This window comes from Bufo bufo, chromosome 4 (genome assembly GCF_905171765.1).
Source record: "Bufo bufo chromosome 4, aBufBuf1.1, whole genome shotgun sequence".
Classification (NCBI taxonomy): Eukaryota; Metazoa; Chordata; class Amphibia; order Anura; family Bufonidae; genus Bufo; species Bufo bufo.
Window position 1 is genome coordinate 609618107 of NC_053392.1, and position 14501 is coordinate 609632607.

Consider the following 14501-nt stretch of genomic DNA (forward strand, 5'->3'; position numbering starts at 1 on the left):
TACATTGTGCACTTCATTAATAAATGATTACTCTCAATATTTGGGATCGGATATAAAGGTGAAAATGAAAGTAATTGACACGTCTGGCTCCCAGGGGCCCGGATCTGGGATGGATCCTGTCAGTTCTTCCCTCTTGTTCATTCTTTGACAAGCTGTGCACAGGATTAGAGTGTCAGCTCTTGTACCGGAATCTCTTCCTCCATTCAGACCGTGTTATGAAATACAAGGCGGTGTCACCAGAACTACGAGGACGTAGCTCAGCTCCCGATTCAGTCTCCACAGAACGCACTAGGCTTTACTTATCATATGTATTATGCTCCATTCACATACAGAGCTGCAGTTCAGCTGAGTTTACACCTTCTTGTTGGTTTTGTGTCTGTACTTGTTGGAGATGTTTTGGACTTTATACTCTTGATGATCATCATTACCGTGCACAGGAAAAAATCACTGCTAAGCTGCTAGAGGGGCATCTATCGAATCCTGAATGCAGCTCTGGTTGTGACTGGAGTATAAGAAATTATATAATGCATGATCATCAAAGCAATGTATGAGTTTTCCTGTTGATTTAAGATGAGTCTGTTCTGGATTATCAGTGATTCCAGACAAGGTTCTTCTTTGGCCAGTATAAGTGGTGATGGACTCTCTTAGCATTTTCTCTGCTCTGGTAGAAGCAGTTGTGGGCAGATATCCGGACCAATCATCTGCCTCCCATCCAGGTCATGGTCAGAATCAGTAGAGAGATGTATGATCAGAGTGAGGAGATATCCTCTGACAGGAGAAGACATCAGCCCAGGAATCTATTAGCCTGAGGCTCAGGTCAGCCATTGACCCCATCACCTGGAGATATGATGTGCTACCAGTCGAGCGGATGAAAGCTTCTCAGAGATTAAAAATGATATTGCTCATGTTACCAGTACATTTTGTTCAAGGAAAACTAGCAAAACATGAAAGTGGCACCAGCTCTTACGTCAACCCCAACCACAGTAGATATCAGGACTCTCCAGGCTGGAGAACAGATACTTGCCATTATTAGCCAACATCTGTCTTACTCATTCATGTCATGAAAAGGCACCGGTGGTCTGTAGACAATGGTCCAAAGCAGCCCGCCAGCATACGGCCAGCTACAATGATTGTCTACTCTTCGTTGCAAACCCCTCATGAAAGTCTGGAATCATTCAGGAAACTATTAGGGGGACCTGACATAAAAGATACTCAATCCCTTAGATTGTCAAATATGTCACCAAAAGAAAACTTACCCATCCCTGCAATACCCTTCCTGACCACATGGTGTGCAAGAGTTAATGTACTTTCTTTCAAAATAGGTCCTACAATTTTATGAAGCGCCATCTAGAGGTACATATCATTATTACTGTGACAGCTGTATCATGTTACTCATTTTTGGTTAAAAATCCTATTTTCAATTGGCCTTTATTAATAATATTAAGCCATTCTGTCACAAAGGGTTAACTGTTTTTCTAACTGTGTGACTGGTACTTTTACTGTCATCTAATAACCCTTATCTCTAAACTACTGAGGTCATAAACACTTATTTAAGCCACATTCTTATCAGTAAGGTAAGAACTGAGCTACAATGAGTGTCTATAATGTCTGAGAGCAGAGATAAGGAGCCCGTCAGCTCCCAGACTGACGGAGCAGAGAGAAAAAAATCAGATCCTGCCAATAGAGCATCTCAGCTCTGTACAGAGAAAAGGATTCCATATTTTTAATAAAGACCAATTTACAAAAAGATGATTTTTAGCTCAAAATTAGTATTGCCCCCAAAGGTGTACAAAGCCTTTAAGGGTGGTATAAGGAATGCAAGGAGGAGTCTTTGTAATGGGGCAGGGAGCAATTTTTTCAGATTTGCAACAATAGGTTTCTATGAGGTATGTGATGGAACAGGTCGGCCTCCCTTCCCTCCTCTGATGGAGACATAACTCCCACAGAATGCCATGATGAGTTTTTCTTCCCGCGGCTCGGGTTGATCCACGATCTGTATCGGCTCCTTCGACGTGTTGGACGCCTCAGGCTCTTCATTCGCTGGTATGATCCACGTGTATGAGATAGGTCGACGGACCAGTTACTTTAAGTCTGGATTACACTTGGGTCCAAATGACACAAGTAGCAAAGCTTCCTGCCCCTAAGCTCTGGCAGTGTTATCATAGGGACAATTCTAACTGTTATACTAGGAAAATGTCATCTGAACTGGTTCCTGTGAGTGTCCCTATGAAATCACTGAGCTGGCGGCACACAGGAGAGGGGAACTTAAGACATGCAGTGTTGTCATGGGGGCGCAGGTAAAAAAAAGAATCTTTATATAGTTCCCTAACATGGGTCTAGTACCGATAGAACATTAGTGGTAATTTCCCAGTATGGAACCATAGTTCCCCCACAGGATACTGGAGGCTGAAATACGAGAAACAAAGGAGACGTGAACTATTAAACATTTTCTTATCTCCTTTTTGCCTATTTTACTTCATAAATTCTCCTTATCTAATATAAAAAGTAAAGTGGAAGGAAAGAAGTAAAAGGAAAAGAAGGAAGGAGAGAGGCAAGGAAGGAAGGAGAGAGGGAAGGAAGGAAGGAGAGAAGGAAGGAAGGAACCAAAAAAAATAAAGCAGGGGAAGAGGAAAGAAAAGAAATGAAGAATAAAGAAAGGAAGGGGAGAAGGATGTAAACTAAAGAAGAGACACATTAAGGATGGAGGGGATAAAGTAAGATAAGAAAGAGAAGTAAGGAAAGTAAAAGATAAGAAAATAAAGCAAAGGAAGAAATAAGAAAGGAAAGAGTGGGTGGGACTGAAAGGAATAGAAAAGGGAAAAAGAATGTCAGAAGGAAGAAATGTATAAAAGAAGGAGAGGAAAGGAAGGCACAATGGAAGAAAACAAGAAAGGAAATAAGGAAGGAATTGGAAGAAATAAGGGGAAGAGGAAAATGAGAGAACTTCAGAAGGAAGGAATTTTTATGGAAAGGAATGAACAATGGAAGAAAACAAGATACAAAATGAAGGAAGGAACGAAAGATGGAAGGAAGGAAGGGAATAAAAGGGAAGGAAGGAACAGAAGTAAAAAAGAGAACTTGGGTTAAAGGGAAGGTAAAGTGGAGGAAAAGGATGGGAACAAGAGAGGCATTAAGCATGGAAGGGGGGATGAAGTAGGATATTAAAGAGATTAAAGAGAAGTAAGGAAAGGAAATTACACATTGCAAGAAGTAAGGAAGGGAAGAGTGGACAGGAATGAAAGGAAGAGAAAAGAAATAAAAATAAAAATGTGGAAGTAAGAAATCTTTAAAGGAAAGAGGGGAAAAGGATTGATAGAAGAAAAGGAGGTAGGAAGGAAGGGAGAAAGTGTTGGAGAATGAGAAGAGGGAGGGGGAAGGTAATACATATGGAAGAATAGATAAAGAAAATAGAAAGAGTAAAGGAATGACAGAGGGAGAAAGGAAGACAGGGAGGGAATGGGGAAAGCACTGAACAGTTTTACAGAAGCATGAACAATCCTTCACAACTGTCTCCACTTATGGCTAAACTGTAATCGTGCGATATTATACAGATGAGGGAATGTCCGGATATTATTCCTGTCAGTAATTATGAGGATTAAGGATTTCAGATGCTTATAAATTCATGATTTTTATAGAGATAGTTAAGGGAAGAATTAGAGCTTTTCACATCTTACATCCTTGGAACCACTCAATTACATCATATTATATTATAATTCGACACACCAAATGACTCAACCTCATTAACACAATGAGACATCGTGAGATCTTCCGTCCTGTCTCTTGAGCTCTCAGATGTTTGCAGTCTATGGGCAATTCTGTGTTATACAAAGAGCCCCTGGCCCCTGGCCCCTGCCGCAGCCTGTCTTCCATTAGAACTTGCTGGTCAGACAAGTTTCAATACTTACAGAATTCCAATGGCGCCCATTTAAGTGAGTGGACAACCACCTATCAGGATTAGTCTACCTCCCCTTTAAGGCGGCTCTCTTCCCTAGCAGATGAAGAGAGGGTCCCAGGGAGAAGACGCCTTGCCTGACATCCATATGCTCTACCAAACCAAAGAAAGGTTCTTTGCACTTTACAGTGCAGTCATTACAGGTGACTGCAGTAGTCATGTGTACCACTAGGTGGCACTTTAGAAAATTGTTGGGAAAAAAATACATTCACTCTTGCGCACCATGTGGTCAGGAAGGGTATTACAATAGTCTAGCAATGGTGATAAAATGTAATCTTGTGAAAGATACGTTGTGATTAAAGGTGTTCCAGATGGTCCCATAGATACGGCAGTCTGTCAATGTGTCAGTGTATAAGAATATAATTATCTGTGGTATTACATAGGACTGCATGTGAGCTATCGGTGATCAGTGACAGGGGTAGATGCCCATTGGACATGCCCACGATTATTTGAATCAAAACTAGTACATACTGTATGACTCCTTTCATCACAGCCACAATGTTTACAGACCACAGACCCCCTAACTATTTACAGAGCAGACCCCCTAGATAAAGATCCAAACCCGCCCCCCCCCCCTCAGACGTCTTAAATCAATATTGAATACTGAACTCCAGAGCCCAGACACGATCCCCTACTATTTACCACAGACCTGAACCCCCTTTACAGACCTAAGGCCAATACAACAGGTCCTGGATGTGATCCCCTCTTTATCAAACCTAAGAACAGTCCCAACTTTAGAAAGAACCCAGATCAGACATCCATTAACACAGACTCCAGACTAATGCTTAATTAGTGAGAACATCAGTCCAGAACCAGCTATATACAGACCCCAGACAAGACAACCCTTTATATAGACCCCAAACCAGTTCCTAATACAGACACCAGATCAGGGCCTCCTATATACAGACCCGAGACAAGACACCTCTTTACATGTATCCCAGACCATTCCCTAATACAGACACCAGATCAGGACTTCCTATATACAGACCCGAGACAAGACATCCCTTTACATAGACCACAGATCAGTCCCTAATACAGAAACCAGATCAGGACCTCTTATATACAGACCCGAGACAAGACACCCCTTTAATAGACCCTAGATCAGTCCCTAATACAGACACCAGAACAGGACTTCCTATATACAGACCCAAAGCAAGACACCTCTTTACATAGACCCCAGGCCAGTCCCTTATACAGACACCAGACCAGAACTTCCTACATACAGACCTGAGACAAGAGAAACATTTACATTTATCCCAGATCAATCCCTAACAAAGACACCAGACCAGAACCTCCGATATAAAGACTTGAGACAAGAGAAACATTTACATAGACCCCAGGCCAGTCCCTAATACAGACACCAGAACAGGACTTCCTATATACAGACCGAAAGCAAGACACCTCTTTACATAGACCCCAGGCCAGTCCCTTATACAGACACCAGACCAGAACTTCCTACATACAGACCTGAGACAAGAGAAATATTTACATTTATCCCAGATCAATCCCTAACAAAGACACCAGACCAGAACCTCCGATATAAAGACTTGAGACAAGAGAAACATTTACATAGACCCCAGGCCAGTCCCTAATACAGACACTAGACCAGAACATCCTATATACAGACCTAAGACAAGACACCGCTTTACAAAGACCACAGACCAGTCCCTAACACAGACACCAGATCTGGACCTCTTATATACAGACCTAAGACAAGACACGCATTTACATAGACCCCAGACCAGTTCCTAATACAGACACTAGACCAGAACATCCTATATACAGACCTAAGACAAAACACCCCTTTACATAGACCCCAGGCCAGTCCCTAACACAGACACTAGACCAGAAACTCTGATATAAAGACTCGGGACAACAAAAAAAACTTTGCATAGACCCCAGACCACACCTTAATACAGACACCAGACCAGAACCCCCTATATACAGACCCTACACAAGACACCCCTTTTCATATACCGCAGGCCAGACGTGTCCCTGATACAGACTTCCAGGAGTCTGAGAGATCACCCATTTTCCTAGGAGAGTTGACAAGCATGGGGTTGTCACTCTGTATCTTTTGAATGTGAAATCTGCCTAATTAGGGGTGATATGAGGTGGAGTATGTGACACTGCATAGCGAGGCCATTCAGGGATCTGGGGAAGCTGGGTGGGGACCCCAATGTGTCACAGCTGCCATCTTGGTTGCCCTCAGGTTTTATAGGCGATGTGCCCTTTACTGTACATTGTACTGTATGTGGATGCTCTGCGGCTGGATGAGCCCGGGTTATGTCATTAACAGACATTAAGATGAGGTCAGGATCAGTCAGGAGCCGAAGGACTTCCAGAAATGACTCTACACTCCATTCACTGAGCTAATGACATGTAAATGAGGGCTCATTGTTATACTCATCTGCATACGGAGAACATCTTAATAAACCGGAGAACATCTCATCATTGTCTTGAGATAAAGTGACCTCGACTAATGCAGAAAAAAATACCGAACACTGCGGGTCATTAATGTGAACTAAGGCCAAGGAGAAACACATCTATCAGTCTGCGCCATCTCTATCTCTTCATCCATTTGTATCTCTACCTTAACAGTATCTATCTATCTATCTATCTATCTATCTATCTATCTATCTATTATCTATCTATCTATCTCCTATCTATCTATCTCCTATCTATCTCTCATATCTATTATCTATCATCTATCTATTATCTATCTCATATCTATTATCTATCTCATATCTATCTATATCTATCTATCTATCTATCTATCTATCTATCTATCTCATATCTATCTATCTATCTATTATCTATCTATCTATCTATCTATCTATCTATTATCTATCTATCTATCTATCTATCTATCTATCTATTATCTATCATCTATCTATTATCTATCTCATATCTATTATCTATCTATCTATCTATCTATTATCTATCTATCTATCTATCTATTATCTATCTATCTATCTATCTCATATCTATTATCTATCATCTATCTATTATCTATCTATCTCATATCTATCTCATATCTATCTATCTATTATCTATCTATTATCTATCTATTATCTATCATCTATCTATTATCTATCATCTATCTATTATCTATCTATTATCTATCATCTATCTATTATCTATCTATCTATCTATCTATCTATCCGTCTATCTATCTATTATCTATCTATCTATCTATCTATCCGTCTATCTATTATTTATCTATCTATCCGTCTATCTATCTATCTATCTATCCGTCTATCTATCTATCTATCTATCTATCTATCTAATATCTATCTATCTATCTATCTATCTAATATCTATCTATCTATCTATCTTTCTATCTATCTAATATCTATCTATCTATCTATCTATCTATCTATTATCTATCTATCTCATATCATATCTATCTATCTATCTATCTATCCGTCTATCTATCTATCTATCTATTAGCTATCCGTCTATCTATTATCTATCTATCTCCTATCTCATATTTAATATCCCATTTTTTTCTTTCTCTCTTTTCTTTCTTTCTTTTCTTTCACTCTCTCTTTTTCTCTCTTTCTCTCTCTTTCTTTCTTTCTCTCTCTCTCTTCCTCTCTCTTTCTTTCTTTCTTTCTCTCTTTCTTTCTTTCTCTCTCTCTCTTCCTCTCTCTTTCTTTCTCTCTCTCTCTCTTTCTTTTTCTCTCTCTTTCTTTCTTTCTATATCTCTATCTCTTACTTTCTTTCTCTCTTTCTCGCTCTCTCTCTCTTTCTCTCTCTTTCTCGCTCTCTCTTTCTTTCTCGCTCTCTCTTTCTTTCGTTCTTTCTTACTATCTCTCTTTCTTTCTCTCTCTTTCTTTCTCTCTCTCTTTCTTTCGTTCTTTCTTACTATCTCTCTCTCTTTCTTTCTCTCTCTCTCTTTCTTTCTTTCTTACTATATCTCTATCTCTTACTTTCTTTCTCTCTCTCTCTCTTTCTTTCTCTCTCTCTCTCTTTCTTTCTCTCTCTTTCTTTCTCTCTCTCTCTCTTTCTTTCTCTCTCTCTCTTTCTTTCTCTCTTTCTTTCTCTCTCTTTCTCTTTCTTTCTTTCTTTCTTTCTTTCTTTCTCTCTCTCTCTTTCTTTCTTACGCCTTGTACCATATAGCTTCTGAATCTCTATGACCCCGGTAATAACACCTTATGAAAACCATTACCACCAGTCACATAATGACGCTGACCCGACCATACATGAAGAGTGGACGGTGAATGACATGAACATACATGATCAGGTCTGAGCTATTGACGCCTTATACGTTGGCCCTTATATAGAGAAGACAATTGCCGGCTCCGTCAGTGCATATTGCGGTGGCGTGGGAGGGGGTGTCGTGTTCCTGAATTGATCAAATGCTTTCTATAAAAACAGCAAAGAGAACAGCGCAACCCAAAACCCAGTGCAAAGACATGAAGTGTAATGGGGCAGTGACAGACGAGAAGAGCCATGGATTCACCCAAGGCTGATACCAGAGAACGATAGCCTGAGAGAGGCTATTCCCAGATAAAAGAGGTTGTACAGGATTAGAATAAACGGACTAATTTCCTTAAAAAACAGCGCCACCCCTGTCCATGGGACGGCCCTGGTATTGCAGCACATCTCTTAAAATGAAATGGGGCTGAGCTGCAACGCCACACACAACCGGTGGACAGGGGTGGCGCTGTTTTTGAATATAAAGCAGTTGTGTTTTACTAATCCTGTGCATCCCTGTAATTACATAAGACAGCCTAAAGTCCATACGATGTCCATAATACCTTCTAGGAAAGTATAAACCCGTAATACGGTGCCACAGGGGCACGCGGACTGCCCAAGTAATCATTGGGATAAAAATAAAGCCAGGATAAAATCTGTAAAAAGTTATTTACCTGCATGCTGATGGTTTCCACTACAAAAATAACTAAAAACAGCAAACAAGGTAATGAAGATATATATATATCTATATATTGTAATATCTCTTTAATAAGAGTGAGAACATCCATCCGAGTCTAGGGAAAAGCTGCAGAAAACGGTGACTATCATCCATGGGAGTTGATATACTGAAAGCACTTTGCGAACAATGCTAATGGGCTTGCACTTTCTCGAGGCGAGTCCCGCCACCTCACACCGATATCGCCAGCTGTAAAAAGCCTCCTTATTCATTGACCGCACAGGATCCTATAGATTTCCCAATTCATCACCTCAATGTCAGGCAGCAGCGTCTCAGCTGGTTGCTCGCCTCCTGTTACTATACTTAGAATATGATTTAAGGTTTCCCGGGCTTTATGAATGTAATAAAGTGTCAATAATTTGCGCAGAAAGTAACGCAGCCTCTGTAAAACGGGATTATTACTTTCTGACAATCAATTAATGAGTTGTAAAACTGATTTGTTGTCAGAGGAGGTAAGGGGGAGATAAACCTTACGTCTCAAGAATCCATAGTAAGGGATTGTAGAGGGCAGTCGGAAGCACAGACGCACGGGCTGGACATACCTTGGCTCGGCTTAGTGGAAAAATATGGCCCAATTATAAGAACGGTTTATTTTCCATTAAATGGGCTGTAAAACAAGATATTTATTGAGAAAGGAAATGGACCTTCTATGAATTTGCCCGTAAGTGCACGCTATGGACGCTCAGTTATAATATTTCACCCTAAAAATGCCCATTTTTGTTTTTAACTATGGTGCATAGAACAATCCATATAGGATTTATATTTTTCAATTTAGTTGTTTTAAATCTTTATAGGTCCAGGCTGCGGTGATGATGAATTTTCTTCATATAGCTTTGTTTTTCTGATACAGAGCTCATAAATCCCTTGATTATACATAGAATTAGAAATAAACAATTCTACCTGCCTGCAGCCACCACTAGAGGGAGCTCAGAAACGTATTGCATACAGATATATACAGCCACCACTAGAGGGAGCTCAGGAGCTGACAGCATATAGATATGTAAAACCACCACTAGAGGGAGCTCAGGAGATTACTGCACACAGATATATAGAGTCACCACTAGAGGGAGCTGAGGAGATTACTGTATACAGATATATACAGCCACAACTAGAGGGAGTTCAGGAAATTACTGTATACAGATTTATACAGCCACCACTAGAGGGAGCTCAGGAGCTGACAGCATATAGATATGTAAAACCACCACTAGAGGGAGCTCAGGAGATTACTGCACACAGATATATAGAGTCACCACTAGAGGGAGCTGAGGAGATTACTGCATACAGATATATACAGCCACCACTAGAGGGAGCTACAGAGATGACTGCATACAGATATATACAGCCACCACTAGAGGAAAATGAGGAGCTGACAGCATATAGTTATGTAAAACCACCGCTAGAGGGAGTTCAGGAGATTACTGCATACAGATATATACAGCCACCACTAGAGGGAGCTCAGGAGATTACTGCATACAGATATATACAGCCACCACTAGAGGGAGCTCAGGAGCTGACAGTATATAGATATGTAAAACCACCACTAGAGGGAGCTCAGGAGATTACTGCACACAGATATATAGAGTCACCACTAGAGGGAACTGAGGAGATTACTGCATACAGATATATACATCCACCACTAGAGGAAAATGAGGAGCTGACAGCATATAGTTATGTAAAACCACCGCTAGAGGGAGTTCAGGAGTTTACTGCATACAGATATATAGAGTCACCACTAGAGGGAGCTCAGGAGATTACTGCATACAGATATATACAGCCACCACTAGAGGGAGCTCAGAAGCTGGAGGGAAAATAGGAGTTTGAAGGTTAATATGTACAAACAGAATACCTTCTTCTCTAAAATTACTGTACCATGGAACTGAAGAAACTGTAATGTATGTACACAGTAACTCCTCCAGCAGAATAGTGAGTGCAGCTCTGGAGTATAATACAGGATGTAACTCAGGATCAGTACAGTATAAGTAATGTAATGTATGTACACAGTGACTGCACCAGCAGAATAGTGAGTGCAGCTCTGGAGTATAATACAGGATGTAACTCAGGATCAGTACAGGATAAGTAATGTAATGTATGTACACAGTGACTGCTCCAGCAGAATAGTGAGTGCAGCTCTGGAGTATAATACAGGATGTAACTGAGGAACAGTACAGGATAAGTAATGTATGTATACAGTGGCTGCACCAGCAGAATATTGAGTGCAGCTCTGGAGTGTAATACAGAATGTAACTCAGGATCAGTACAGGATAAGTAATGTAATGTATGTACACAGTGACTGCACCAGCAGAATAGTGAGTGCAGCTCTGGAGTATAATACAGGATGTAACTCAGGATCAGTACAGGATAAGTAATGTATGTACACAGTGACTGCACCAGCAGAATAGTGAGTGCAGCTCTGGAGAATAATGCAGGATGTAACTCAGGATCAGTACAGGATAAGTAATGTAATGTATGTACACAGCGACTGCACCAGCAGAATAGTGAGTGCAGCTCTGGAGAATAATACAGGATGTAACTCAGGATCAGTACAGGATAAGTAATGTAATGTATGTACACAGTGACTGCACCAGCAGAATAGTGAGTGCAGCTCTGGAGAATAATGCAGGATGTAACTCAGGATCAGTACAGGATAAGTAATGTAATGTATGTACACAGTGACTGCACCAGCAGAATAGTGAGTGCAGCTCTGGAGTATGATATCACAGGAATCTTATCATTGACAAACTCTGATGTTTTTGTTTGTTCCAGGATTTCATTATGTGAAGAGCACGTCTAGTAATCCTCTGAATTTTTACACCTGGAATATTTCCTGGATTATGAGGGAAGTGTTTTCATACAATGGTGCCAGACCCAAACACGGTAAGTGATTCTTACTGTAGACCCTTTCTGCTCCTGGTGGTTGATCATGGGTGTCGTTATAGATGGGAAAGAGGTAACACCAGTAAACTTTTAAGGCTCGGTAGTTTGGTTTCTGTTGATTCACCATTGGTGGTGTCCTTAGGGAGAAGTGATATTAGAGTCGTCAGCAATCACTCACTGTTTTCTGGGAAATCACTCAGTAGGAGAAGCATTGGCAAAGGGTAGGGACATATTGTGCCCGTTGTCCTATAGCAAATGAGCAGTGGGGAGGCTCCTGCTCCATCCAGATATCTCACAGCCAGAGACAGGGTTGGTTGTAATATGGGACAAGGCAGCATCAGAGGAGAGAAAGCAATATAACTGGGAAATCTGGACTCTGAAGATAGCTGAAGCAGTGGGGGAGATTAGATAGATAGATAGATAGATAGATAGATAGATAGATAGATAGATAGATAGATAGATAGATAGATAGATAGATAGATATGAGATAGATAGATAGATATGAGATAGATAGATAGATAGATAGATATGAGATAGGTATGAGATAGATAGATAGATAGATAGATAGATAGATAGATAGATAGATAATGATTGATAGATAGATATGATATAGATAGATACCTAGAACTCTGCAAACACTTTCTCCAGGTCCACAGGAGCACTTCATACAGCGCCTGTCGAGCAGAACGTGGCAGATTCCCACTCTACTTTGCTGTCCAGAAGAGGGCGCTATCATTCAGAGCCCATCTGCATAGCAGCAGTCCCAGCTCCTACCATCACAAAGCCTTGCTACACCAAGAAGCCCCAGAAAAACAAAGCACCCTACAACGTCACCCAAACCCAGCCTGCCCAAGCCACCAACCAATATAGCCTGACAGAGGGCGAAATCCAGAGGAGGATACACAAGTACAAGGAGGAGTATATCAGCATCTGGAGGAACGACATAAGAACATCCCAGAAGCTGACAGTATACCAGAGCCTGCAGAGGGAGCACAAACTGGCCCCATATCTGGAGAAACTCCCCAATCCAAAAGACTGACAGACCCTGAGCCGGTACAGACTGAGCGCCCACAGCCTGCTCATCGAATCTGGGCGTCACCGACAGAGGTACATGCCAAGGGAGAGCAGGCTGTGCCAGCAGTGCGACCAGGAGGCCGTGGAGGATGAGACCCCAAATACTCAGCAGTGAGGGAGACTCACCTCAGGAGACTGTCTGATCTCTGCCCAGACTTCACCTCCATGGAGGAGGAAGAGAGACTCTCCATACTGCTGGGGGAAGAGGAGAACACAGCGGCCATAGGAGCGCAATATATTACTGCCTGCCATAGACTGAGAGGAGCCTGATATACCATGGACTCCTATACCCCCACCCTGGACGTGTCCCCATCCCCCAACAATACCCAATTATTTCTCACTTGCTTTGGCAATGCTAAAATGTATTTAGTCCTGCCAATAAAACTTATGTGATTTGATTTCACAGATAGATAGATAGATAGATAGATAGATAGATATGCGATAGATAGATAGATAGATAGATAGATAGATAGATAGATAGATAGATAGATAGATAGATAGAGTCTTCATACTTCAATCCCAACAGCTTTGAGATCCTACAGAGGGAAGCCGCCCATTTTCAGGCTCTGGGCAATGTTCTCATCTTTGGAGACCTCCAGAGGCGGCTCTAAACTTTGTGAGGCCTTAGGCGAAACTCGGACATGAGGCCCCCACGAACACAAGATATGCAAGCGCTAATAAAGATTAACTACAAACAAAAACACTTGGTATAGTATCCTTAGTCTGTCTCCCTCCATGAGGCTGGCAGCACATCTTGGGCTACTTTCACACTAGCGTTCGGAGCGGGTCCGTCTGATGTTTCATCAGACGGATCCGCTCCTATAAGGCCCCTTTCACACGGGCGCAATGTGGGAGGTGAACGCATTGCACCCGCACTGAATCCGGACGCATTCATTTCTATGGGGCTGTGCACACGAGCGGTGATTTTCACGCATCACTTATGCGTTGCGTGAAAATCGCAGCATGTTCTATATTCTGCATTTTTCACGCAACGCAGGCCCCATAGAAGTGAATGGGGTTGCGTGAAAATCGCAAGCATCCGCAAGCAAGTGCGGATGCAGTGCGATTTTCACGCACGGTTGCTAGGAGACGATCGGGATGGAGACCCGATCATTATTATTTTCCCTTATAACATGGTTATAAGGGAAAATAATAGCATTCTGAATACAGAATGCATAGTACAATAGCGCTGAAGGGGTTAAAAAATTTTTAAAAAAAATTAACTCACCTTAATCCACTTGCTCGCGCAGCCCGGCATCTCCTTGTGTCTCCTTTGTTGAAGGACCTGTGATGACGTCACTCCGGTCATCACATGGTACGTCACATGATCTTTTACCATGGTGGATTAAGGTGAGTTAATTTTTTTTTTTTTTTTTTTAACCCCTCCAGTGCTATTTTACTTTGCATTCTGTATTCAGAATGCTATTATTTTCCCTTATAACCATGTTATAAGGGAAAATAATACAATCTACAGAACACCGATCCCAAGCCCGAACTTCTGTGATGAAGTTCGGGTTTGGGTACCAAACATGCGCGATTTTTCTCACGCGAGTGCAAAACGCATTACAATGTTTTGCACTCGTGCGGAAAAATCACGGGTGTTCCCGTAACGCACCCGCACATTTTTCCGCAACGCCCGTGTGAAAGGGGCCTAATGCAGAC

At 41.6% G+C, this 14501-nt stretch overlaps 1 protein-coding gene across 1 annotated transcript in view; it reads left to right on the forward strand.

The window, feature by feature from the left end:
- Window positions 1–2874: 2874 nt before the first annotated feature.
- LOC120999362 (ALK tyrosine kinase receptor-like) overlaps window positions 2875–14501 on the forward strand; it is a 220916-nt gene continuing 209289 nt past the window's right edge. Inside the window, exons 1-2 of the mRNA XM_040430231.1 lie at window positions 2875–3064; window positions 11655–11765. Of these exons, the coding sequence (XP_040286165.1) occupies window positions 2875–3064; window positions 11655–11765 (301 nt within the window). The remainder of the gene's footprint in view (window positions 3065–11654; window positions 11766–14501) is intronic.